Below are 27042 nucleotides of genomic sequence, written 5' to 3' on the forward strand. Positions count from 1 at the left end.
ATTACTTCAGCCCGAACCACCAGATTATTATTGTATCTGGCACCCGTACTCCCGAACCACCACCACCACCACTACTATCTTCGCTGCAAAATAGACCAAAATGGAAGGAAACTTTAGAAACTAATATAATACCTTAATCTGGTAAACTAACTCCCTGCTGGCTTCTGGCAATCCAATCAGCCTTTTTTCCCCATTTATGTTGCCCTTCGCCAGTTGCCCCTCCTGCATAAAAAAGTCAAGGAGTGGATAAAGATCTGGAACTTTCTAGTAAGAACTAAAGGAACTAGCAAATAGCCCTTCAATTGATAGCCTCACCTTCACTTTTAAAACTTGCACTAGTTCCGGAAGTTCGGGACATGTACTCTTGAGGACTATAGCCTTTCCCTTAAACCTATCTATGAACAATGTTTTAAGCATATATGTATAATTTCACGTCAGTTAGCAATTAAATTCAAAGTTAGAAGTTCTGGAATAAACTGCGTCGTTCAGGTTTACACGCTCGACTAAATGAACTCGACAGAAACATTTGCGATAAGTGCCTATCAAGTGGAAAAATTAAACAAGTTACTAAAATATCTTCCCTCGACTAAATGCAACTCGACAGTAAAATGTGCAATAAGTGCCCGTCAAGTGGAAAAATTAAACAAGGTACTAAAATATCTTCCCTGATAATGTTTGAATTACAAGATACGAACAATCATACAATAACAATTTAACAGAATATCGCAACCTTACGTGACACCTAGCCTGGGATTGCATTCATGGTTCGTAGGTCGTACACGGCAAGGAAATTAGAAGCAGCAAAGGACAAATTGGCAAACGACGTACTTACTAAAACGAGCATTAGTACTCACTTCATGCGCTTTCGTTCTCAGTACAACTAAACCAAAGTACAACAGCATAATCGTGTTAAAATTCTTGGGTGCCTTTCTCGTTTGTGGCCTTGACCTCCGAAAAATCAAATTGTAAACTAAAGTAATTATAACACGCCAGTTATAGTGAAGTAATAAACGCTAATGTCTACTATTATCCAGAATAAAAGCAATTACGACTGATATTCTAGGTGGTACAAAGGACAAGTGAATTTAATTGCGAAGGAATAAACGACAGGTTTACCGTTAACGAGACCAACTACTTAAATTACAACATTGTTAAGAACTGAAATCATTGCCAGTATTACATTACAGCAAAACCATTGTGCCTATACTACAAAACATGATACCTATCCAAGTACATACGACGGTAAACAATCTTGTAACCTACCTCTGGATTGCGTTGAATACACGGTTGTTGGAGACAGCATACCTCTCATGACCTTCAACTCCCGTTTACAAGTGTTCTGGAAACAATAATGAACCCAGCCATCTAAAGACAACACTTCCAGCACTTCCCTCGCAATCAAGTATTTCAGCTATGAACACACATGTGAAACAAACACAGACACACGACTTACCTGGACGAGTACCAATGGGAGAGTGCTACCGACGGACTCCAACGGGATCGGAAGTAACATCGTCTGACATACGCTTCGGTGCTTCAGTTTCATTACGCTTAATCTTGAAACACCTCGTTCTTCCTTATAGTAGATAATTCTAGAAGCTACGACAGTGACAAGCAAGATCTTCAGTTGCGTTTCTTGAATTGACAGGGCAGAATACTTGCTAGATTATTGGTAGAATCCTAAAAAATAACCCTGAGGAGCACCATATATATTATAGCCATCTTGTCTCTCAGAGTTACAGGTGAAGCCCTGAAATGCTTCACAATTCATCCCTTGCATCAAGTCTTTTTATTAACAATTTGATTTTTTTTTCTTAAAAGAACCTGTAAAGGAAAACAAGATAAAGAAGGAAATAGAGGAAAAGACAGGGACGACGAGATGAGCCTGAATCAGTGTCACACGCCAAGGAATTTCCGGATATTACTACAAGGTACATACACACAACACGCAAGCTCTTTAAGCCAATTAGTGATAAAATAATTCAGAAATGGTGGATTAAGAGATCTAGTCTAGTTCGTTTGAAATGTAATCAGGCATACATGCTCGCAACACACATACACTAATAATCTAACAATATCCGACAATTTGGAATTCTTTCAATGTTTGTTTATTTATTTATTTATTTATTTTTTTTTTTTTTTTTATCTTTTATGATACACAAATGTTGACTCACCTAATGATGTACTCAGCACGTTTCCCTGTCAAGCAGCAACTGTGAGATAAAACGCTAGACTCACCACCAACACTACAGCTGCACCTGTCTTATGTATTTATATAGTCACGGAGGGCGGGCAGCCTAGTAACCAGTTACTCTGGGGACTCATGAAGTGGTCTGTGGCCTGCAGGGAAGGCTCCGAAGCCACGTCACTGTGAATCCACGATGTCTATTTCCAAATTTTAGTATTCTTATGAATTAACATTTCATTATCATTTGTGTCGTTGGTTATTGTTAACATCATCATTATTACTATTACCTTGTTTAAATGCCATCACAATTGCAACCATTAATGCTCTCTCTCTCTCTCTCTCTCTCTCTCTCTCTCTCTCTCTCTCTCTCTCTCATATATATATATATATATATATATATATATATATATATATATATATATATATATATATATATATATATATATATATACACATACATTTTTTTTTTCTAAGGCAAAGTCATGAAGAGCTACGACATCCCTATACATACTGTAGCTCATGCTTAGACTAGCACATTTTAGTTCAATGATCTCAGTCATTTGGTGGTGACTGCATGTCTCTTCTGTTGCAGGTTTCACAGTGAGAGGGTCTTAGGATCTTGATTCTTGAGATACAAACATTCATTAAAAAGAGAACAAAAATATATCTAACAATAACTATAACTGGAGGATCAGATTAGATGTTATTGTTTCATTGCATTAAATGCAAAGAATGATTTATGAGAGACAATACAATGGAAATCTGCTACAAGGCTCATGGCACAATAGTACTACTTGGGAAGGGTAACACAAACACTCCTCACTGATCTAGGGAGTGCATGATTCAATAAATGGATTAAATTCAAATATTTCTATTTTATGGCATAAATCTCAAAGGTGTTATTTTCTCATCACCATGAGTTTGGTTTGTCATCTTATGTCAAACTATATTTCTTTCATTAACCTGGAAAGAAACAAGCATATAAAATTATATTCATTCAGTGAATTGGGATATAAAATGCATATGGGTACTTTTTAAACAGGTACATATATATTTGTATTAAGTATTCTTATCATAAATGTTGAACACTTATCCATGAGCAAGAAAACCACAATATTCTTTGGGTTTAGCTAATCAGTATATTTAGCAGACTATCACTCAAAAGACAATGATGGGTTGATGTAAGCACATACCCTTCAAAACCTTCCCATGGAGCCCCTTGACTTTCTAAAACCTAAAGTAGTGGTGTGTGTGTGTGTGTGTGTGTGTGTGTGTGTGTGTGTGTGTGTGTGTGTGTGTGTGTAATTCACCTCGGTCGTCTGCTGGTCACCCAGCCAGTCTTCCCCATTACGGAGCGAGCTCAGAACTCATAGACTGATCTTCGAGTAGGACTGAGACCACAACACACTCCACACACCGGGAAAGCGAGGCCACAACCCCTCGAGTTACATCCCATACCTATTTACTGCTAGGTGAACAGGGGCTACACATTAAGAGGCTTGCCCATTTGCCTCGCCGCCTCCGGGATTCGAACCCCGACCCTCTCAAGTGTGAGTCGAGCATGTGTCTGTGAGTGTGTGTTTGTGCGTGTGTTTGTGTGTAACATGCCATATTATTAAATTGTAATACATGGGAAAGTGTTCTGGTTGCAATGAACTTCTTCATATGTGTGTGTGTGTGTGTGTGTGTGTAATTCACCACCTCAGTTGCCTGCTGGTCACCCAGCCAGTCTTCCCCATTACAGAGCGAGCTCAGAGCTCATAGACCGATCTTCGGGTAGGACTGAGACCACATCAACACACAACACACACCGGGAAAGCAAGGCCACAACCCCTCGAGTTACATCCCGTACCTATTTACTGCTAGGTAAACAGGGGCCACACATTAAGAGGCTTGCCATTTGCCTCGCCGCTTATCGGGACTCAAACCCGGCCCTCTCGATTGTGAGTCGAGCGTGCTAACCACTACACTACTCAGTGTGTGTGTGTGTGTGTGTGTGTGTGTGTGTGTGTGTGTGTAATTCACCATGGTCGTCTGCTGGTCACCCAGCCAGCCTTCCCCATCATAAGCGAGCTCAGAGCTCATGGACCGATCTTTGGGTGTGTGTGTGTGTGTGTGTGTGTGTGTGTGTGTGTGTGTGTGTGTGTGTGTGTGTGTGTGTGTGTGTGTGTGTGTGTGTGTAATTCACCACCTCAGTTGCCTGCTGGTCACCCAGCCAGTCTTCCCCATTACGGAGCGAGCTCAGAGCTCATAGACCGATCTTCGGGTAGGACTGAGACCACATCAACACACAACACACACCGGGAAAGCGAGTCCACAACCCCTCGAGTTACATCCCGTACCTATTTACTGCTAGGTGAACAGGGGCCACACATTAAGAGGCTTGCCATTTGCCTCGCCGCTTATCGAGACTCAAACCCGGCCCTCTCGATTGTGAGTCGAGTGTGCTAACCACTACACTACTCAGTGTGTGTGTGTGTGTGTGTGTGTGTGTGTGTGTGTGTGTGTGTGTATAATTCACCATGGTCGTCTGCTGGTCACCCAGCCAGCCTTCCCCATCATAGAGCGAGCTCAGAGCTCATGGACCAATCTTTGGGTAGGACTGAGACCACAACACACTCCGCACACCGGGAAAGCGAGGCCACAACCCCTCGAGTTACTTTCCATACCTATTTACTGCTAGGTGAACAAGTGAACAGATGTCTGCCCATTTGCCTCGCCGCTTCCCAGGACTGTGTGTGTGTGTGTGTGATTCACCTCGGTCGCCTGCTGGTCATCCCAGCCAGTCTTCCCCATTACGGAGCGAGCTCAGAGCTCATGGACCGATCTTTGGGTAGGACTGAGACCACAACACACTCCACACACCGGGAAAGCGAGGCCACAACCCCTCGAGTTACATCCCGTAGCTATATACTGCTAGGTGAACAAGGGCCACACATTAAGAGGCTTGCCCATTTGCCTCGCCGCACCGGGACTCGAACCCGGGCCTCTCAATTGTGAGTCGAGAATGCTAAACACTACACTACGCGGTGTGTGTGTGTGTTTCACTGTTTGATCTGCTGCAGTCTCTGACGAGACAGCCAGACGTTACCCTACGGAACGAGCTCAGAGCTCATTATTTCCGATCTTCGGATAGGCCTGAGACCAGGCACACACCACACACCGGGACAACAAGGTCACAACTCCTCGATTTACATCCCGTACCTACTCACTGCTAGGTGAACAGGGGCTACACGTGAAAGGAGACACACCCAAATATCTCCACCCGGCCGGAGAATCGAACCCCGGTCCTCTGGCTTGTGAAGCCAGCGCTCTAACCACTGAGCTACCGGGCGTGTGTGTGTGTGTGTGTATTTACTTATTTGTATTTACCTATTTGTGTATTACAGGGCCCGAGCTAAGCTCTCTGTGTCCTGTCTCCTTGTCCATTCCTGTCATATCTCTCTTTCATCTGATTGACACACACCGCATCAACGACATGACTGCTCAGTTTATTCCACTTATCAATGCTACGATGCAGGAAACTGTATTTTCTCACGTCATTTAGACAGATGTCCTTTATTAGCTTTTTTCCATGTCCTCGGAGATGATTACTTGTGGTCACCTTTATCAACTCTCTATCCAGTATGTCAATCTTGTTCACCAATTTATACATAGTTATCATATCTCCTCTTGTTCTCTCTTCTAATGTGGTCAGTCCCAGTTTCCTCAGTGTGTGTGTGTGTGTGTGTGTGTGTGTGTGTGTGTGTGTGTGTGTGTGTGTGTGTGTGTGTGTGTGTGTGTGTGTGTGTGTGTGTGTGTGTTTCCTCATGGGCAACTTAAATTTTCTCAACCTGCATATTACAATACTTTCTATTATAGTTAACAATCTGAGGTGACAATACTTTTAGTGCTATGTGAAGGCCTGCCTGATGTGCAATACACTAGTAGATGGTGGTAAGCTACATCACTCAGTGCACCATGCAATAGAATCTGATGAATATTTGCAGTCATGTTCTGACACTGCTACCTTCAACAAGTGTCATACAGAACCAGGATATCTAAAGCATTTTTTTTTTCCAATTGCACTATCATTTCAGATCTACAGCTTTTCAGCACACCATTACAATAATGGTTTCATTACAGAGGAATGAAATCAATATTCATAGTTTACATATCCTACATATGACCTTTCTGAGTTGAGAGGTACTACATATGGCCAGTACCACTAGAGAACATAAATGTAAACTGGTCACACTTCAATATACAAGATGAGGACCACCAACAATAACAATATCTCAGACTCATGAAAAGCACTAAATTGTTGGGAAAGTATATGAATGACCAGTAAAAAAATGTTACACACTATTTCACACATAATTCAAGGCCACCAAATGGCTCATGTAAACCCTGAAGAACTAATTCATGCATGCATTGTCTGCACACAAGGAAAGGCTGCACAGATTACTCAAGTTTGGGAGCCCTGCAGTGAATGGGGTGATAAGGCATATACTCTTCAATATAAGTAGGCTCCAAACACACCTCCTCACTCTTATTTGCTTGTTATTTCTTCAACATATCCACTGTCACCAACTAAAGTATATCATTAGTCTCTTCATTTCAACATACATTTCAATATATATCCTTCATTAACAACTATTTAAACTTACATTTTTAATAATATACCTACTGTAGTCTTGATAGAAGCTATCAGGGGCCAGGACATTAGATCAATCCTATGACATTATTTTTGGGGTATCCAATGGAGTTTTTTTTAACAATAACATCAAAGTTCTGTGGGACAAAATCAGTTGGTTGCATCCTATGTGATATGAGAGAGAGAGAGAGAGAGAGAGAGAGAGAGAGAGAGAGAGAGAGAGAGAGAGAGAGAGAGAGAGAGAGAGAGAGAGAGAGAGAGAGAGAGAGAGAGAGAGAGAGAGAGAGAGAGAGTATAATCAGATAAATATATAATAAAACCATCTATCTGTTTAAAGACAAGGCTGTCATGCCTCGTCTCACAGTGGGAATGCAATCCCCACAATAATCCTCCGCCTTTATGAACTATGTATTGCAATGCTTACATCTACTAACAGTGTATGTGTGGCTTGTTCCTTACTGTATGCTATCAGTGAGTGGGAAATAGGCTAAATGGAAAAAGAGTGCACACGTAATTTTCATATATAAGGTTCTAATTCCTTCATTTGTATCTCTCACCTATTCAATAATAATATTTCTCACTGGACAACCATTTTTGAGTAGCTGACAACATATAGCCAACACCAAATATACAAATTTATGCAAATACATGTATTTCATTACCATATCTTCCTTTTCCTTTACTAGATACAAGATGGTTCAGAATTTACCACTGCAGAAGCACCAATCAATGGAGCAGCTCCTCACACTATGCTACACCACTGACATGTGACATCTTTTACTGCTCGCATTTCAAACCACGTCTTAATCTCTTTGAAGGAATTTAATATTTACACTACTATGATCATGTATTTATGAAGCAAGCTCGTGGTATGCAATTAATTGAAAAGTACATTTTGTACACATTTCTTAAGTTATAAGGCCTTAAAATGCATAGGTTTTCATATTTACAATAAAATATTACAATTCACAATTAACAACCCATGTCAGGCACTACTAACAATCAATAAATCAATATAGATCCATGGCACTTTAATATTGAGTATTTTTTGTTCCAAAATTTCATCCAGAAACAATTAGTAAATTATGACACTTCTAAAAAGAGAAATCACCTGAAATACTGCTATGAAGTGAGGGTGTCTGGACATGGAAAGTATTTACAATTATGGAGAATAAAGCATGTGAAATTAACTATATCTTAGACTAGATGGTAGGCTAAAAGGTTCTAGATGATGGCAGGTGTGAAATCATTGCTATTGTTTTCTTTATCAGGAGTGGATACTATGAGTACTTCATATGCAAGACAACTGGTGAAATACAAATGTTGTGTATAAGTTATAAGAACATATAAAACTTTTATATTCAGTAAATTATTCATATTATGGTTACTATTCATTTGTGCTTGAAAACATCTTGTAAATGTGTACTGGATCAGTGGAAAGAAGGAAAGGGATTAGAGAAACTTGCATCAATGGAGAGATGCATCACATCCTATAAAGGCTTGACTCCTGCTCCTCAAAGTTCAGTGGATCAGAAAAAGCTGTTTCTGTTAGAAAGGAAAGCACATCTTATTCCACAGCTTCTGGATGAAAAGAATAAATAAATAAATAAATAAATAAATAAATAAATAAAAAAACTAAATAAAAAAAAAACCTCATCTCAGACTTTTGTGTCTGATCCTGTTTGAATAATTGCAAGCACTGTTACAGTTCCCAGACATGATGAAAGGATCTGCCAGCTAGAAAACCAATCACAGTTCTTAGCAACAGTACAATATCCTGACACAATACAGGGATCCACTGACCTAGAGAGCAATCACAGTTCTTAGCAACATTACAGTTCCCTGACACAATACTAGGATCCAATGGCCTGGAGGGCAATCACAGTTTTTAAAGTCAATAAACAACAAACAACAACAAACAGGTAAATGGAGGTAAGGAAGCAGGAGGTGTGTAAATTCATTATCATTGTGATGTTCCTAAAAGAATTAATTGAAGCTACATGCAGTATTCACATTTTGCAGTGACAGTGACTTAATCTTCCCTGTTTGCTACACATACATCACCTGTAATCAATCTGTAAGCTGATAAAGAAATACACTTAGTTGGTTGAAGTAGATTCAATAGGCACTGCTCTAAACACAACACCTACCCGCACCAGCTGAGGCCGGGCGGAACAAGCCAACAGCCTGGTGGCACACATGGTGGGTTAGAGTGAGGAGGTTGCAGGTGCTATCACAAACAACAACTACAGCTGCTTCAACTTCAACAATCACTTTGCTGATGCAACACACCTCAAGTTGTTATAAATCTCCTACTGAAAGTTAAGTATCACGTTAAGGCTGCTTCATCTATGGATGGACTCATACCTAACCTGGATTTTTATTCCAGGTGAGTTTTATCAATGTTGAAAATTAGCTTATATTTTACCTAACACAATGGCAAAAGCACATACTATCATTATACTAGAAAGAAAAAACAGCATAGTCAGTAGTTACATGAGGCAACAAGACTAGTGAAATAGTCACTAAACTGGTTAAAAGAACAGGAAAAGAACACCCTAATAACACCACAGTCAAGAGTTTTGGACCACCTAAGTCATTAACAGAATGATTATCTCAACATGCATGCCAACATTTGTCTTTACTCACACCTTAACAAAAGTTCACTGCACTTAACAATGAGTAACAGTTAGACTATTACCTCAAATATACTACATATCACTTGGAGAGGGGGGTAAATGCTCACCTTGTGCACATGTTTTCTATTATTAGTATTAGTGTGAGAGACCACTGCTGGCAACCTGACAGGCATATGCTCCATTACATACTTGACTGACAGCATTAAGATACATTTGACATATTATAAAAATGAGGGAATGGATAGTGAAAAATATGCATGAACATGAGTGTATAAGCATTGAAAATATTTAAAATATGAGGTTATTCTGACATATCATCCAATGCACTTACTGTCCAGATATAACCCATATCTTTTGAGTAGAGTTGACACACTTCCATCTGAACTTAAACATTACAATTATCATGTGCAAGTTCACTTTACAAGTTAATCACTTATGAAAAAAAGATATATCAAAGGAGTATTTAGAAATTAAGGCTTACTAGATACACATTCCTTAAAAGGCTAAATAGATCAATAAAACCATTACATCTTCCAAGTGATTCAGCTTTCAACATATACTCAGTGATACAAGTAAAGATAATTCCCTTCACTTATCTCTTCCTCCTGAATGGATGGTGACTCTGTGGGCTATACAGGCTAAGCTGCAGATCAAAATGGATTGAGTCGATACCCAGTGCCCATTGGTGAGTAAGGGTGGACCTTGGCCCACATTAGGGCATCATTCTGCCCCATGGATGACTCTCCATTCTCTAAAAAGTAACTGGGTCCCTGAAACCAAACAATGATTACATAATTAAAACACCAATCTCTAATGACTCCTCTGTAAATAACATCTGATTTTCATGTCCAGTCCATTCATTATACTTTGTACAGATGGCTCCCTACTTGGTGAACAAGTCTTTCTACCTTTATTTCTGCTAGAGTGACATATCAACGCATGGAATTTTAATAAGCAAATATTATAGGCCAGAAGTTGTAATGTGTCAGTCAAGCCACACCTCCTTTCTTCCTTTCTCAATTCCACTCCATGTCTACCTCCCCATCCCCACTCCCTCCTTGTTTCTACATTTCATACACCCCCATCCCATCTATACTCCAACTTCCCCACTCTCTCTCTCTCTCTGGTAATTAAGATTTATTGGAAATAAAGAACAAAAATTCTAATGTTTGCAATTACTTTGTTAAAATTGTACACAGGAAAGCATCTACACTAAAAAGTGTGTGTGTATTTACCTAGTTGTATCTACCTAGTTGTATTGTACAGGGTTCAAGCAGGGCTCATAGTGTCCTGTCTCCATGTCTCCATTTATCCAATTTTTCCTTAAAGTTATGCACATTATGTGCTGTAAAAACTTTATTATTCAATGCATTCCACTTTGCCACTGTTCTATGTGGAAAACTGTATTTTCCAATATCCCTCAGACACTGTCTCATCCTCATCCTGTGTGTATTTACCTAGTTGTAGTTTATACTCGTGTGGCCCCGTCTCCATATCTACACTTATCCAATCTTACTTTAAAAGTATGCACACTCGTTGCAGACACTACTTCTTCATTTAAACTGTTCCATGTCTCAATACATCTTTGCGGGAAACTATATTTTTTAACATCTCTCAGACATCTTCCTTTTCTCAACTTTTTACTATGCGATCTTGTGCTTCGGATGTCATATTCTTTTCTCAGGATCAGTTTCTCATTATCCACTTGGTCCATTCCGTTGATCAATTTATAAACTTGTATCAGGTCTCCTCTCTCCCTTCTTTGTTCTAGGGTTGGTAGATCAATAGCCTTTAGTCTCTCCCCTTATGTCATCCCTTCAAATTCTGGAATCATTCTTGTAGCCATTTTTTGTAGTCTCTCCAATTTCCTTATGTGTTTCTTTTTATGAGAGGTCCACACTACTCCTGCATATTCCAATCTGGGTCTTATTATAGTACTTATCAATTTCTTCATCATTTCTTTGTCCATGTAGTGAAATGCTATTCCAATATTCCTTAGCAAATTATATGTTACTCTAAAAATTCTATCAATATGGCTTACCGGTTGATTGTTTTCTTCCATCGTCACTCCTAAGTCCTTTTCCTTTTTAACTTTCTCCAGTTCTACTCCATCTCCCATCTTATAGATTCCCACAGGTCGTCTTTCACTCTTTCCCATTTCCATGACATGGCTTTTGTTCACATTGAATTCCATTTCCACTTTTACTCCATTCCCAGATCTTATTTAGGTCTTCTTGCAGTATTTCACAATCCTCTTTTTGCTTTATAACTCTGCACAGTTTCGTATCATCTGCAAACAGATTTATGTAGCTGTTCACTCCTTCTGGCATGTCGTTAATATAAATGAGGAAAAGTATTGGTACCAATACTGACCCCTGTGGCACTCCACTTTCTACTGCTCTCCACTTGGACTTCATATTTTTAACTACCGTCCTTATTTCTCTCCATCTCAATGTGCTTCCTTTTAAGCCACCCTTCTCCTCTAACTTCCATAGTAATCTTGCATGTGGCACTTTGTCAAATGCCTTTTTTTAAATCCAAATAAATACAGTCAACCCATCCCTCTCTCTCTTGTACTCTATCAACTATTCTAGAATAGAAACTCAATAAATTAGTTACACACGACCGTCTTTTTCTAAAACCAAATTGGCTACTTGATATTAATTTGTTGTCTTCAAGGAACTCGATCCATTGTTTCTTTATTATTCTTTCACACATCTTGCATATTCCACTAGTTAGTGATACCAGTCTGTAATTTAAAGGTTCTTCCTTCCACTCTTATATATGGGAACCGCCTCAGCTCTTTTCCATTCTACTGGTACTGTTCCATTTTCTATTGAGCATTTTATGATGTTGTATATAGGACTTGCTAGTTCTTCCCTACATTCTTTCAGTATTCTGCCTGAGACTTCATCTGGTCCCATTACCTTCTCTTCATCCAGTTCCTTCATTAACTCTTTTATTTCAAGCTCTTTCATATAGATTGTCTCTCTATTACCCTGTGGCCTTTCAAATTTGGATTCCTTACTAAAGACCTCCTGTAATTTATTATTTAATAGTTCTGCCATACTTTTTGGGTCTTCCACCATCCCGTTCTCTCCTTTTAACCTCTTGCTCCACTCCCAAATCCTATCCAGATCTGCCTGTAAAATTTCACAATCTTCTTCACTCTTCACATACCTACACAACTTCGCATCATCCGCAAACAAATTAATATAACTGTTTACTCCCTCTGGCATATCATTAATATTGACAAGGAAAAGTATTGGTGCCAGCACTGAACCTTCTGGGACTCCACTCTCCACCACCCAGTCCAACTTTGCATCCCTTATTACTGTTCTCATTTCCCTCCATCTCAAGTAGTTTTCCATCCACTTTAACACTTTTCCCTTCAGTCCTCCATAAATCTCTAATTTCCATAACAGTCTCATGTGAGGTACCTTGTCAAAAGCTTTTTTTAAATCCAAATATACACAGTCCATCCATCCCTCTCTCTCTTGTATTTTGTCAACCACTCTTCAATAAAAGCTCAGGAGATTTGTTACACATGACCTCCCTTTCCTAAAGCCAAATTGATGATCCGATAATAACTTATGATCCTCCAGGAACCGTATCCAATATTTCTTTATCACCCTCTCACAAATCTTACCGACCACACTTGTTAAAGACACAGGTCTATAGTTAAGAGGCTCTTCTTTACTGTCTCCCTTATAAATGGGCACCACTTCAGCTCTTTTCCACTCTACCGGTACTTCCCCGGTTTCTAATGAGCACTTTATAATATTATATAATGGATCTATCAATTCTTCTCTACATTCCTTCAATAATTTGCCTGAAACTTCATCTGGTCCCATCGCCTTATCATCTTTTAAGTTCCTCCAACATTTTATATAACTCCTTTTTAGGTATCTTAATGTCATCCATGTACACATTTCCTTCTACATTCTGAGGCTTTACAAACATTGTTTCTTTAGTAAATACTTGTTGAAACCTATTATTTAGCAATTCTGCGATATTCTTAGGGTCATCTACTATCCCTTGCTCTCCTTTTAATCTTTCAATGGACTCTTTTTAAGTTTACCATTTATGAACCTGTAAAACAATTTTGGATGTTCCTTATTCTTCTCTACAATATCTTTTTCAAATTTTCTTTCTTCCTCCCTCCTTACCCTCACATACTCATTTCTTGCCACTCTATAATTCTCCTTATTTAGTATATTCCTGCTCTTTTTCCATCTTTTCCAAGCCACATCTCTCTTTTCTTTAGCCTTAACACAAGTTGCATTAAACCAATCCTTTCTTCCTTCCTCTCTCGGTTTATACTTTGGTACAAATTTCATAACTCCTTCTTTATAATATTTCATAAAAATCTCATTTTATTTTTGCACTTCTCTGCTTTGTAACATCTCCCAATCTAATGTTCTGAAATAGTTTTTCAAATTTTCTGTGTCCATCTTTCTATAATTCAATCTACCACTCCTGTGTGTGTGTGTGTGTGTGTGTGTGTGTGTGTGTGTGTGTGTGTGTGTGTGTGTGTGTGTGTGTGTGTGTTATATTGTAAAGACTCTTCTGTCAGAGGCAGCTCTAGCCAATAACAGCTGTCAAGAAAAAGGATGAAAGATTGCACTTTTGTTAGAAATATAGGTAAGAAAACTGCTTCAGCAAGTAAGGAGCCAACTGTGCCTTGAATAACATTTACTGTTTTCATTATTACTTTCATACATAAACAAGGATTAAAAAAGAAGAGAAAAATGAACTTTATGAATCTCATTATATATATATATATATATATATATATATATATATATATATATATATATATATATATATATATATATATATATATATATATATATATATATATATATATATATATATATATATATATATATATATATATATATATATATATATATATATATATATATATATATATATATATATATATATATATATATATATATATATATATATATATATATATATATATATATATATATATATATATATATATATATATATATATATATATACTGTTATGGTCACAGCTACGGTTAACTGCTACAGCTCACTAGTGTTATCCTGGCGAGGTCGCCAACTTTCTTGTTACGTACACCACTCTAGCTGTGACTATCTGCTGCTGCTCACTGAGGAGTATGTTATCCTTGCAAAATCGCCAGTTTGTTACGGTACAGTTAGTGGGGAATATAACACTCCACAGAGTTCCCACTACTATAAATCACAGCAGCCGTAACACTCAGGTTCTTTCAAGGTCGCCAACAGTGTATAACTTCCCCCACTGTAAGGGAATCTCCTTAGCAACTCCTTCTCCTGTACCCAACCAAGTAGAATTTATAAATGGTAGATGTTATGTGTAACAGGGCGAGGCCTTAATACCCCCTAGAAAAAACCGCCCACAAGGACAATTCCACCCACTTCTCTATGAAGTATTAATGCCTCTCCACACGCCTTACCCACAGACTGTGATAAATCACAGCCGGGGACAACACGTGCAGTATATTACTATACTATCCTACTACGACAAATGCTTCCTAACACCTGTCAGACTGACTCCCCTAGCCTACGACTACTACAACATATGATGTGTACAGCACATCCAGTGGTGTACACACAAGCCCAGACACCACCTACGGGTGACAACCAGCCATACAAGGAGTTCAGATACTCGTCACAGACAAGTCTGACGGACGAGAACCACGTACAAACTAGCCAACAGCACGAAGCTTCTCAGCTTTCACTAGCATGCGTGGCTACAACCACTACAACACAGTACACTACTGGGGCTATACAAAAGATGATGGGGGCACACAGCCGCCCACCAAAACACACTGGTGACTACAGCCACCTACAACAATCAAGACGAGACAGAAACGTGTCTCTCCTCCGCGCCGCCGCCACAAGACAGGACGGACGCAAACAGGAAATGCAACCCCAACCGGCCACACTTTCCTTTGGACAACAAGCCCGTTGTCCTACACAGCCACGGTCTACCGAGTAGCAAGCCAACTACTCAAACAGGAGGGCACAACTCCCAGACCAATGACTACTGAGTACCTCTTAACACACAGTCCAGCACACGCGTCTCTTCCTGTGCCCAGAGCGCAGACTGGCTGGTACTGACTCGCTCGCCAAACAACGAGAAGCAGGGAGAGGGAGGCGGGTTGTCTGCTCAACAGAACAGCCCGAGGGGCCCGTGCTGGGTGGCATCACACATACGCATATAATATAATATAATAAAGGGGAAATTATGCGGTGCCCCTCACAATACGTGTATATATATATATATATATATATATATATATATATATATATATATATATATATATATATATATATATATATATATATATATATAACTAATTTATAATAAAAATTACTTTAGCTTCTATCTATGTAGTTTTGTAAATGTAAACTCCTTCCAGTACTTGCCTTTATGATCTGATTGGTGATACAACATGTCTGAGAATCTGAATGACGAGGCAAATGAGACCCACTCACTCTTGTAATGCCAACATCACACCATAAGCCAAAGTCCTGGCTGATATCAATGTCCCAGTTACAGTCTTCTTTTTCCCATCTGAAGCACAGGTCAAAGGTAAGAGACATCAATACACTATTTCAGATATATCATGTAATCACAGGAGAGCTTCATGAAAACAGGGATAGATAAGCAAAGTAAAACATTAAGTGCTAAGCAAGAATGGGATGGCGTTAAGAAGTTTTTTGTCCTGCATATAGAGAGAGAATGAGGAAGAGGAAAGGAAAAGAGAAACAAGCTAAACTTACTTTGTCTTTGCTGTATTAATGTGTTCTGAAAGAAATTCACATCCTGCAGGTCGATGCTTCTCAAGGATGTAGCTGTAAAATGTACAAAAGTTTAATGCCATATATTACAAAATATGTTTATGTAGGATATACAGCTGGACAAACATTTTGCTATTTACTGCTGTCTTGTACATATACTACAATAATTTTTCATGTATGTGTATGTTTCCATAACAATAAATACAATTTACATTACTTTTACTTTACTTTATACTGCATCACCCTCTGTACAACAAAAAACAGGCCCACACACACACACATGAAGAAGTAGTGTCTGCAACGAGTGTGCATACTTTTAAAGTAAGATTGGATAAGTGTAGATATGGAGACGGAGCCACACGAGCATAAAGCCCAGGCCCTGTAAAACTACAACTAGGTAAATACACACACACACACACACACACACACACACACACACACACACACACACCATATAGTCATGTTAACTGTTGATTAGCAAAATAATGTCCAGGGAAGGTAAATATAAACTGTAGCCTGCGTTTGAGCCATCAGCTGGTTTGTTTACATCTGCGCAACATGGCGGCCGTTAACTCGAAAGATGAATCAGACTTCACAGGATTTCAAGGAATAATGGAGAAGAGCACTTATGTGAAGAAAATTCTGGAGTTGCAAGGTAAAATTGAAAAACTGTTTGAAAAGTATGGGGGCCTGGAAACGAGTTATGACAATGTAATGAAAGAGTGTGCCGATATGAAGAAGGAAAATGAAGCACTGAAAGAGGAAGTTAAGCTAATTAAAGTGAATTGCGAAAAATGTGGAGAATCTCTAGGAAAAGTGATGGAGAAGCAGGCTGAATGGAAAAAAAGTCAGGAAGTGGAAAGAAAGGAGGTAAATTACAAAGTTGCAAGTCTGGAAAAGGAAATCAAAGAGTCTGGGGAGAAAACTTTGGGCCTTGCTGAAATTATAGATCAACAGATCATAGAAGAGAAGATTGCTGAGAAAGTGGTGAAGGTTATTAAATCAAATGAGACATTGGTGAGGGAAACTGTAGACAAAAAGAGATGTGTGGTGATATTTGGTGTGGAGGAGGATAAGACACCGAGTAAAATGGAGAGAGAAAAACATAAAAAGGTGATAAATAATATCATTAATGTGGTGCAGGAGGAGGGAAAAGACCTAGTACAAGAAATAGAGGACTTCCATAGAATTGGAAAGTTCACAAGAGAAGGTATGAGGCCAATAAGAATCAAACTTAAGTCACAAAAGGATGTAGATGAATTGGTGGAGAAGTCATGGAGGCTAGCCCAGCAGGAAACAACAAGGAAGATTTGGTTGAGAAGAGATCTCGGTGAAAAGGAAAGAGAAATGTTAAATGAGTTGAGAAAGGAGGCTTTGAAAAAAATGAAGAGAGGACAGAAGAGGAGAAGAAAGAGTTTTCTGGAGAATCTTGGATATGAGACTGAGGAAGTGGTTCATAACCCAGAAAAGTACAGCAAGAAAGGACTAAAGAAACTTACGTATGAGCGGAATGTAATGTATTCCAACATAAATGGAGTGATATCGGGATTTTAGAACTCAACGATTACTTGAGGGACAAGAACCCAGATATTGTGGGTCTTACTGAAACAAAACTGAGAGAGGAGAAGACCTGATGATGGTTGGAGAAGGAAATATAATGTTTGGAAAAGAAATAGAGTAGGTAAGATGGGAGGAGGAGTGATGTTGCTGGTTAAAAAGATATAAAGGTGGATCAAGTGAAAGAAGGTATGGGAAAGGCAGAAGTGCTAAAGATCAGAGCAGAAACTAATGAAGGAAAAAGAGGCACTACATAGTGGTGTACGTACCACCTAAGACAAATGCATGGTCAGTACAGGAATATGAAGAAATGATAAGTGATACAGGAACATGTCTGGAAGAAATGTTGGGTGGCTGTGAACGAACTATAATGATGGGAGATTTTAATTGTAAAGAGGTGTGTTGGGAGGACTGGTCAATGGAAGGATCAGAGACAACATGGGAAATACACTATTGACACTGGCAATGGAAAATGTGTTAACTCAGTGGGTCAAAGAAGATACTAGGTTTGGAGGAGAGGGAGCATCGTCAAGACTGGACTTGGTCTTTAGTACAGAGCCAATGGTCATTGAGGAGATGAGGGTGGAGTGCCCTTTAGCAAAGAGTGATCATGCAGTTTTGGAGTTCAAGGTGATAGATGAAGAGAAATCTAGAAGAAATGAAGAATATAAAGTGGGAAGATGGAATTATGCCAAGACAGATTTTGGAAACCTAAAGAAATTCTTTCAAGAGACAAATTGGATGAAATTCAAGAGTGCTAAGGGAGCAAATGAAAAGTGGAAGGAATTTATAAAAATATACAAAGAAGGTGAGAAAAATTTGTACCAATAAGACAACATAGAGAAGTTGGAAAGCAGGACTGGTTTAACGATAGATGTGAAAAGGCTAGAACAAGAAAAGAGGATGCATGGAAGAGGTGGAGAAGGAAAAGACGGATTAAGCAGTGGGAAAGTTACAAAAGAGCAAGAAATGAATATGTGTTGATTAGAAGAGAAGAAAGAAAGAAACAAGAAAAGGATATAATTGATAAATGTAAAGACCAACCAAGGCTTTTTACAGACATGTGAACAACAACATCAAAAATAGAGAAAGTATTGAAAGTTTAGAAGTAAATGGAGTATGCAGTGAAGATCCCAGGAAATGGCAGAGGCTATGAATGGATGCTTTCGGAAGGTATTCACAAAGGAGACTGCTTTTGACAAACCACTGGTAATGGAACAGAAAGGGATTATGAAGGAGTTTCAAGTAACTGTGGAGGAGATCAAGAATATGATGGGGAGTTTAGAAGTGAGAAAAGCTGTGGGACCTGATGGGGTATCAGGATGGATTTTAAGAGAATGCAGGAGCAACTGGCAGAAAAAGTTTGTGAAGTAATTGATGCCTCATTAAGGAAGGTGTAGTGCCCCAAGACTGGAAAAGAGCTAACATTGTCCCAATCTATAAATCAGGTAACAAGAGAGACCCATTGAACTATAGACCAGTGTCACTTACAAGTGTGGTAGCTAAGATGTGTGAGAGGGTGGTGAAGAATAGATGGACAGACTTCTTGGAGAAAAATGACATACTTTGTGAGTGTCAATTTGGTTTTAGAAAAGGCGTTCATGCACGACAAACCTGATATGTTACTATTCGAGGGTGATAGATGTAATACAGGAAAGAGATGGTTGGGCTGATGGAATATATCTGGATTTAAAAAAGGCCTTTGATAAGGTACCACACGGAGACTGATCTGGAAACTTGAAATGGTAGGAGGAGTGCATGGCAGTTTACTAAAATGGATGGAAGACTTTTTGGTAGGAAGAGAAATGAGAACAATAATTAAGGACAGACCATCAGAATGGGGCTTGGTGGAGAGTGGAGTTCCACAGGGATCAGTGTTGGCACCAGTAATGTTCGCAGTCTACATAAATGACATGGTGGATGGGGTGTCCAGTTATGTGAGCCTATTTGCAGACGATGCAAAATTGTTAAGAAAAGTGAGATGTGACAAAGATTGCGAACTACTCCAGGAAGACTTGGACAGAATATGGAAATGGAGCTGTACATGGCAAATGGAGTTCAACACGACAAAATGCAAGAAAATAGAGTTTGGCAAGAGTGAAAGAAGAATCAGGAGTATGTACAAGATAGGAAATGAAGACATAAAACCAGTCATGAAGAAAAAGACCTTGGGGTGACAATTACCAATGACCTATCGCCAGAGAGACATATAAACAAAATAATTGGAGAAGTATTGAACTTATTGAGGAACATAAGAGTGGCGTTCGTATATTTAGATGAAGAAATGATGAAGAAAATAATTACTGCAATGATAAGACCGAGGCTTGAATATGCAACAATACAGTGGGCTCGAACTTAAAGAAACACATAAGGAAACTAGAGAAAGTACAGAGGGCTGCAACAAAATGGTGCCTGACTTAAGAGATTTGACTTATGAAGACAGACTGAAAAGAATGCAACTTCCGACCCTGGAAAACAGAAGAAAGGGAGACCTGATAGCAATATACAGAGTGATGATTGGCATGGAAAAATGGATAGGGAAGATCTGTGTATGTGGAATGAAAGAATGTCGAGAGGGCATGGGAAAAAACTAAAATGGCCACTTATAGGAGAGATGTGAAAAATATAGCTTCCCTCATAGAAGGGTGGAAGCATGGAATAGTTTAGACGTGGAAGTGGTCAACGCAAGGAATATTCATGATTTTAAGAAAAGCTGGACATTAATAGATATGGAGACAGGACAACACGAGCATAGCTCTTTTCCGTATGTTACAATTAGGTAAATACAATTAGGTTAGGTAAATACACACACACACACACACACACACACACACACACTCAGTGGTTACGCTGGCTTCACAAGCCAGAGGACAATTCACGGGTGGAGATATTTGGGTGTGTCTCCTTTGATAGTGTTCACCTAGCAGTGAGTAGTGCAGGATGTAAATCGAGGAGTTGTGACCTTGTTGTCCCGGTGTGTGTGTGTGCCTGGTCTCAGGCCTATAAGATGGGAAACAAGAGCTCTGATGTTCCGTGGGGTAAAGTGGCTGTCTGTCAGAGACTGCAGCAGATCAAACAGTGAATTACACACACACACACAAACACAGACACACACACACACACACACACACACAGACCAATGAGGAAAAAGACTTAGGAGTAACCGTGCAAAACACTTTGTCACTGGAGAACCACATTAACAAGATTTTTGGGAAAACATATAACATGCTTCAAAATATTGGCCTTGCATTCCACTACCTAGATGAAGGAATGATGAAGAAGATATTATGTACCTTAATAAGACCCCAGTTAGAATATGCAGCTTGTGTCTGGTCACCGCATATGAAGAAAAATGTGAAGAAGGTAGAAAGGGTACAGAGGCTGGCAACAAGGACGGTACCAGGACTCAGGGAGTTAGACTATGAGGAAAGACTGAGGAAGCTGGGGCTGATCACATTAGAAGAGAGAAGAACAAGAGGAGACATGATAACTATGTATAAATTGGTGAACAAGATTGACATACTGGACAGAGAGTTGATAAAGGTGACCACAAGTAATCATCTCCGAGGACATGGAAAAAAGCTAATGAAAGACATCTGTCTAAATGACATAAGAAAATACAGTTTCCCACATCGTAGCATTGATAAGTGGAATAAACTGAGCGGTGATGTCGTTGACGCGGTGTGTGTCAATCAGATGAAAGAGAGATATGACAGGAATGGACAAGGAGACAGGACACAGAGAACTTAGCTCGGGCCCTGTAATACACAAATAGGTAAATACAAATACGTAGGTAAATACATACAGACACACATTCACCTAACCTAACCTAACTTAATCTCAGCAGTGTTTGGATGGTGAACTTCATTAATTAAATAGTAATGAAGACATTAAATCTCCTGTTATAAATGCCATCCAATTAATTTCAATCAACCATAAAATGTCTTGTTAAAAGAAGACCAAGTCACAGTACTCACCTAGCATGACTGAGGAGGTAGGGCACAATAGTGGTATATTTCAGCATGGCTGCCTTCACAGCTCCCAGGTAGGCAGAGAGTGCCAGCAGTGCTCCTCGCTCCTCCCCCGGAACAGCCCACTTCCCAGTGTTATGAACCAGAGGCACTGCCTGCACCAGTCGCAGAACATACCAAACACTGCTCCGGTCAAGGTTCCCTCCACTTATTTGTTCTACAAAAACCCAAACAGTAGATATGAAAATCTAGTTCTTAATTACTCTTTTACTCATTTTTTTATAACACTGCAAGTAGACTAGCTTTCATAAATCAGAAGTAAGATTCTGCCTTCTGTGGCAAATCATGTTTGTTGTTCTTAGTTATATATAGAAAACTATTAAAACTAAAGATTTTGTACATCATAAGAACTGACAGACTCGAGTGAAACAAAACATAAATACAAATGTCACCATATGTAAATACCTTCCAAAAATTCTATGCTCCTTGAAATCCCTTTTTGTGGCTGTGTTGAGAGCAATAAGTAAAGAACTTGATCCTGTACAGAACCAACAGCTTTGTCAAAGCACTCAGCTGGAGGAGGAAATTTAGCACTCTCATAGAGGGTGTCACGCTCCTGTTGTGTACCCGTGTGAGACAGGATCACCTCAACCTTCAAAATGGTCTGATTCACACCCTGAAACATATGCACAACTTACAATATTATTCTCCATAGATGTTACATATGTACAGTAGGTATATTACAGATGAAGTAACAATATAATCATATAATCACTGATTTTCCAGATTAGCATAAAGACAAGAAATAGATCACATCACTAATAACAATTTGTACTTTGTAGATCACAGCACTTCATTGGTGCTAGCAAGATGAAGATGACTTACTTCTGGCAGCGTTTGAGCAAGTTCGATTGCTAAATCCCACAGAGAAAGTCGAATGGCACGGTAAGTGAGGTAGCGCACTGCCGTCTCTACAACACAATTGATTTCTTCTGCATCAGTGTTGTCTCCTTGTGGAACTTCAGATCCTAGAAGGCGGCCAACTGCAACGACCAACTCTAATTCGTGTCCTTGAAGAAGCACTGATAAGGCACCCTGGAACGAGAAGCAAATGCTATTCTTTGTACAAGGGAAACTAATGAACTACTACTTACACACATTTTAATCTACAAATGAAAGTGATATCTCCACAACAAAGGGAGTACTGTAGTCATCTGGTGAATGTAGGAAGTAATTTAATTTGATATAACATATCTTGCTAATGAAAATAATAAGAATTCACATAATAATACAGTAAAAAAGCAATATTTGTAAGTAGTATGGGAATGAACCTAATATACCACCTTGATATCATCAACAGCCAGGAGGGCACAGGAGGCAATGATGGGAGCACCATGCAAGAGATGCCATTGAGCCACCAGCCGTGCACACTCGACAGTCCTCCCCTGCACCAGGCTGAAGCCATTGATTTCTGCTGACACTGCTCTTGGAGGTACTTCAGGGGGAGTAGCTTTGCGATTGTTTTGGTTCATCTTGCTAAGTGCTATACATTCTGCGAATGCTTTGTCAAGGTGTCCTGGAAAGGTTAGGTTACATTCAGATTATTAAAGTATTTAAGAAAAGGGATGAAAAATAGAAGAGTAATGACAGCAAGGGAAAACAGGCTTGTCTCTTTGAGGAACATTCCAATAACCAGGAAAGGGACAATTAATTTAGGATTTTAGGGTAATATTGGGACAAATCATACTGTCTAACAGACCTGCAAGTCAGAGTTATGAAGCATGGTTCTTCATGCATAAAAACTATCTTTCACTCCCTGGATTCAAAACACTTCATGCACCAAGATCACTTCAAGCTATTGTATATAAATGTATTTATCAGAACATGAAGAAGGACAGTAATAAAAGGTCATCAATCTTGAAACACAACACTGCATCATGTCTAGTATCAGGTCAGGCATGTAATTCATACCATTACATATAATGCAACACTGAAAAATGTTTCTTTTGCAGTTGCTTTTTGAAACAAACTCCATATGCCAATTAATACTTTACCTTAATGCTGCAATAAATAATGATACATAATTCATTTCAAGGAAAATGCATGTATATTTTCTAATTCAGCAATTCCATTTGTGTATATATGTGTGTGTGTGTGTGTGTGTGTATTTACCTAGTTGTTTTAATTTACCTAGTCAATGGATGCGACTTCAGCTATGCGTTTGCTATCATCACACCCCATGAAAAACTGCTAAAATTTCATTATGCGACCTCAGATGCCTGCTATCACGTGTCAGCCATGGCGTCATGGAATATCTGGTTCATTGGCCAAAAGCCTTCACGAAGATCAATTCGATGCATTTTGTGTGTGTGTGTGTGTGTGTATTTTACCTAATTGTATTTACCTAATTGTAACATACGGAAAAGAGCTATGCTCGTGTTGTCCCGTCTCCATATCTATTAATGTCCAGCTTTTCTTAAAATCATGAATATTCCTTGCGTTGACCACTTCCACGTCTAAACTATTCCATGCTTCCACCCTTCTATGAGGAAGCTATATTTTTCACATCTCTCCTATAAGTGGCCATTTTAGTTTTTCCCATGCCCTCTCGACATTCTTCCATTCCACATACACAGATCTTCCCTATCCATTTTTCCATGCCAATCATCACTCTGTATATTGCTATCAGGTCTCCCCTTTCTCTTCTGTTTTCCAGGGTTGGAAGTTGCATTCTTTTCAGTCTGTCTTCATAAGTCAAATCTCTTAAGTCAGGCACCATTTTCGTTGCAGCCCTCTGTACTTTCTCTAGTTTCCTTATGTGTTTCTTTAAGTTCGGAGCCCACTGTATTGTTGCATATTCAAGCCTCGGTCTTATCATTGCAGTAATTATTTTCTTCATCATTTCTTCATCTAGATATCTGACGCCACTCTTATGTTCCTCAATAAGTTCAATACTTCTCCAATTATTTTGTTTATATGTCTCTCTGGCGATAGGTCATTGGTAATTGTCACCCCAAGGTCTTTTCTTCATGACTGGTTTTATGTCTTCATTTCCTATCTTGTACATACTCCTGATTCTTCTTTCACTCTTGCCAAACTCTATTTTCTTGCATTTTGTCGTGTTGAACTCCATTTGCCATGTACAGCTCCATTTCCATATTCTGTCCAAGTCTTCCTGGAGTAGTTCGCAATCTTTGTCACATCTCACTTTTCTTAACAATTTTGCATCGTCTGCAAATAGGCTCACATAACTGGACACCCCATCCACCATGTCATTTATGTAGACTGCGAACATTACTGGTGCCAACACTGATCCCTGTGGAACTCCACTCTCCACCAATCCCCATTCTGATGGTCTGTCCTTAATTATTGTTCTCATTTCTCTTCCTACCAAAAGTCTTCCATCCATTTTAGTAAACTGCCATGCACTCCTCCTACCATTTCAAGTTTCCAGATCAGTCTCTGGTGTGGTACCTTATCAAAGGCCTTTTTTAAATCCAGATATATTCCATCAGCCCAACCATCTCTTTCCTGTATTACATCTATCACCCTCGAATAGTAACATATCAGGTTTGTCGTGCATGAACGCCCTTTCCTAAAACCAAATTGACACTCACAAAGTATGTCATTTTCTCCAAGAAGTCTGTCCATCTAGTCTTCACCACCCTCTCACACATCTTAGCTACCACACTTGTAAGTGACACTGGTCTATAGTTCAATGGGTCTCTCTTGTTACCTGATTTATAGATTGGGACAATGTTAGCTCTTTTCCAGTCTTGGGGCACTACACCTTCCCTTAATGAGGCATCAATTACTTCACAAACTTTTTCTGCCAATTGCTCCTGCATTCTCTTAAAATCCATCCTGATACCCCATCAGGTCCCACAGCTTTTCTCACTTCTAAACTCCCCATCATGTTCTTGATCTCCTCCACAGTTACTTGAAACTCCTTCATAATCCCTTTCTGTTCCATTACCAGTGGTTTGTCAAAAGCAGTCTCCTTTGTGAATACCTTCCGAAAGCATCCATTCATAGCCTCTGCCATTTCCTGGGATCTTCACTGTATACTCCATTTACTTCTAAACTTTCAATACTTTCTCTATTTTTGATGTTGTTGTTCACATGTCTGTAAAAAGCCTTGGTTGGTCTTTACATTTATCAATTATATCCTTTTCTTGTTTCTTTCTTTCTTCTCTTCTAATCAACACATATTCATTTCTTGCTCTTTTGTAACTTTCCACTGCTTAATCCGTCTTTTCCTTCTCCACCTCTTCCATGCATCCTCTTTTCTTGTTCTAGCCTTTTCACATCTATCGTTAAACCAGTCCTGCTTTCCAACTTCTCTATGTTGTCTTATTGGTACAAATTTTTCTCACCTTCTTTGTATATTTTATAAATTCCTTCCACTTTTCATTTGCTCCTTAGCACTCTTGAATTTCATCAATTTGTCTCTTGAAAGAATTTCTTTAGGTTTCCAAAATCTGTCTTGGCATAATTCCATCTTCCCACTTTATATTCTTCATTTCTTCTAGATTTCTCTTCGTCTATCACCTTGAACTCCAAAACTGCATGATCACTCTTTGCTAAAGGGCACTCCACCCTCATCTCCTCAATGACCATTGGCTCTGTACTAAAGACCAAGTCCAGTCTTGACGATGCTCCCTCTCCTCCAAACCTAGTATCTTCTTTGACCCACTGAGTTAACACATTTTCCATTGCCAGTGTCAATAGTGTATTTCCCCATGTTGTCTCTGATCCTTCCATTGACCAGTCCTCCCAACACACCTCTTTACAATTAAAATCTCCCATCATTATAGTTCGTTCACAGCCACCCAACATTTCTTCCAGACATGTTCCTGTATCACTTATCATTTCTTCATATTCCTGTACTGACCATGCATTTGTCTTAGGTGGTACGTACACCACTATGTAGTGCCTCTTTTTCCTTCATTAGTTTCTGCTCTGATCTTTAGCACTTCTGCCTTTCCCATACCTTTTTCACTTGATCCACCTTTATATCTTTTTAACCAGCAACATCACTCCTCCTCCCATCTTACCTACTCTATTTCTTTTCCAAACGTTATATTTCCTTCTCCAACCTTCATCAGGTCTTCTCCCTCTCTCAGTTTTGTTTCAGTAAGACCCACAATATCTGGGTTCTTGTCCCTCAAGTAATCGTTGAGTTCTAAAATCCCGATATCACTCCATTTATGTTGGAATACATTA

The 27042-nt window shown here is 39.1% G+C and overlaps 2 protein-coding genes and 1 long non-coding RNA gene across 7 annotated transcripts in view; 1 reads left to right on the plus strand and 2 right to left on the minus strand.

Moving 5' to 3' along the window:
* The window catches only part of LOC123506106, a 3480-nt gene extending 988 nt beyond the window's left edge, over positions 1 to 2492 (minus strand). The window contains exons 1-2 of the mRNA XM_045257978.1: positions 1454 to 2492; positions 1264 to 1339 (exon numbers count right to left, since the gene is read on the minus strand). Coding sequence (XP_045113913.1) covers positions 1264 to 1339; positions 1454 to 1546 — 169 coding nt within the window. The 5' untranslated portion in view covers positions 1547 to 2492. The remainder of the gene's footprint in view (positions 1 to 1263; positions 1340 to 1453) is intronic.
* LOC123506107 overlaps positions 1 to 7643 on the plus strand; it is a 132629-nt gene extending 124986 nt beyond the window's left edge. For 2 of the 3 annotated variants that reach the window (XR_006675347.1, XR_006675349.1), the window contains exons 5-6: positions 1822 to 1931; positions 7511 to 7643. This is a non-coding gene — a long non-coding RNA (uncharacterized LOC123506107). The remainder of the gene's footprint in view (positions 1 to 1821; positions 1932 to 7510) is intronic. The other variant, XR_006675348.1, reaches the window with a different exon arrangement.
* A 19-nt stretch (positions 7644 to 7662) lies between these two features.
* LOC123506104 (WD repeat-containing protein 17-like) overlaps positions 7663 to 27042 on the minus strand; it is a 51153-nt gene continuing 31773 nt past the window's right edge. For all 3 annotated transcript variants that reach the window (XM_045257975.1, XM_045257974.1, XM_045257973.1), the window contains 7 exons: positions 23160 to 23392; positions 22702 to 22911; positions 22282 to 22492; positions 21823 to 22033; positions 16271 to 16342; positions 15914 to 16061; positions 7663 to 10233 (listed from right to left, as the gene is read on the minus strand). In XM_045257975.1, the coding sequence (XP_045113910.1) occupies positions 10114 to 10233; positions 15914 to 16061; positions 16271 to 16342; positions 21823 to 22033; positions 22282 to 22492; positions 22702 to 22911; positions 23160 to 23392 (1205 nt within the window). In that variant the 3' untranslated portion in view covers positions 7663 to 10113. The remainder of the gene's footprint in view (positions 10234 to 15913; positions 16062 to 16270; positions 16343 to 21822; positions 22034 to 22281; positions 22493 to 22701; positions 22912 to 23159; positions 23393 to 27042) is intronic.

The sequence above is a fragment of the Portunus trituberculatus genome, chromosome 19, assembly GCF_017591435.1.
Source record: "Portunus trituberculatus isolate SZX2019 chromosome 19, ASM1759143v1, whole genome shotgun sequence".
Taxonomy (NCBI): domain Eukaryota; kingdom Metazoa; phylum Arthropoda; class Malacostraca; order Decapoda; family Portunidae; genus Portunus; species Portunus trituberculatus.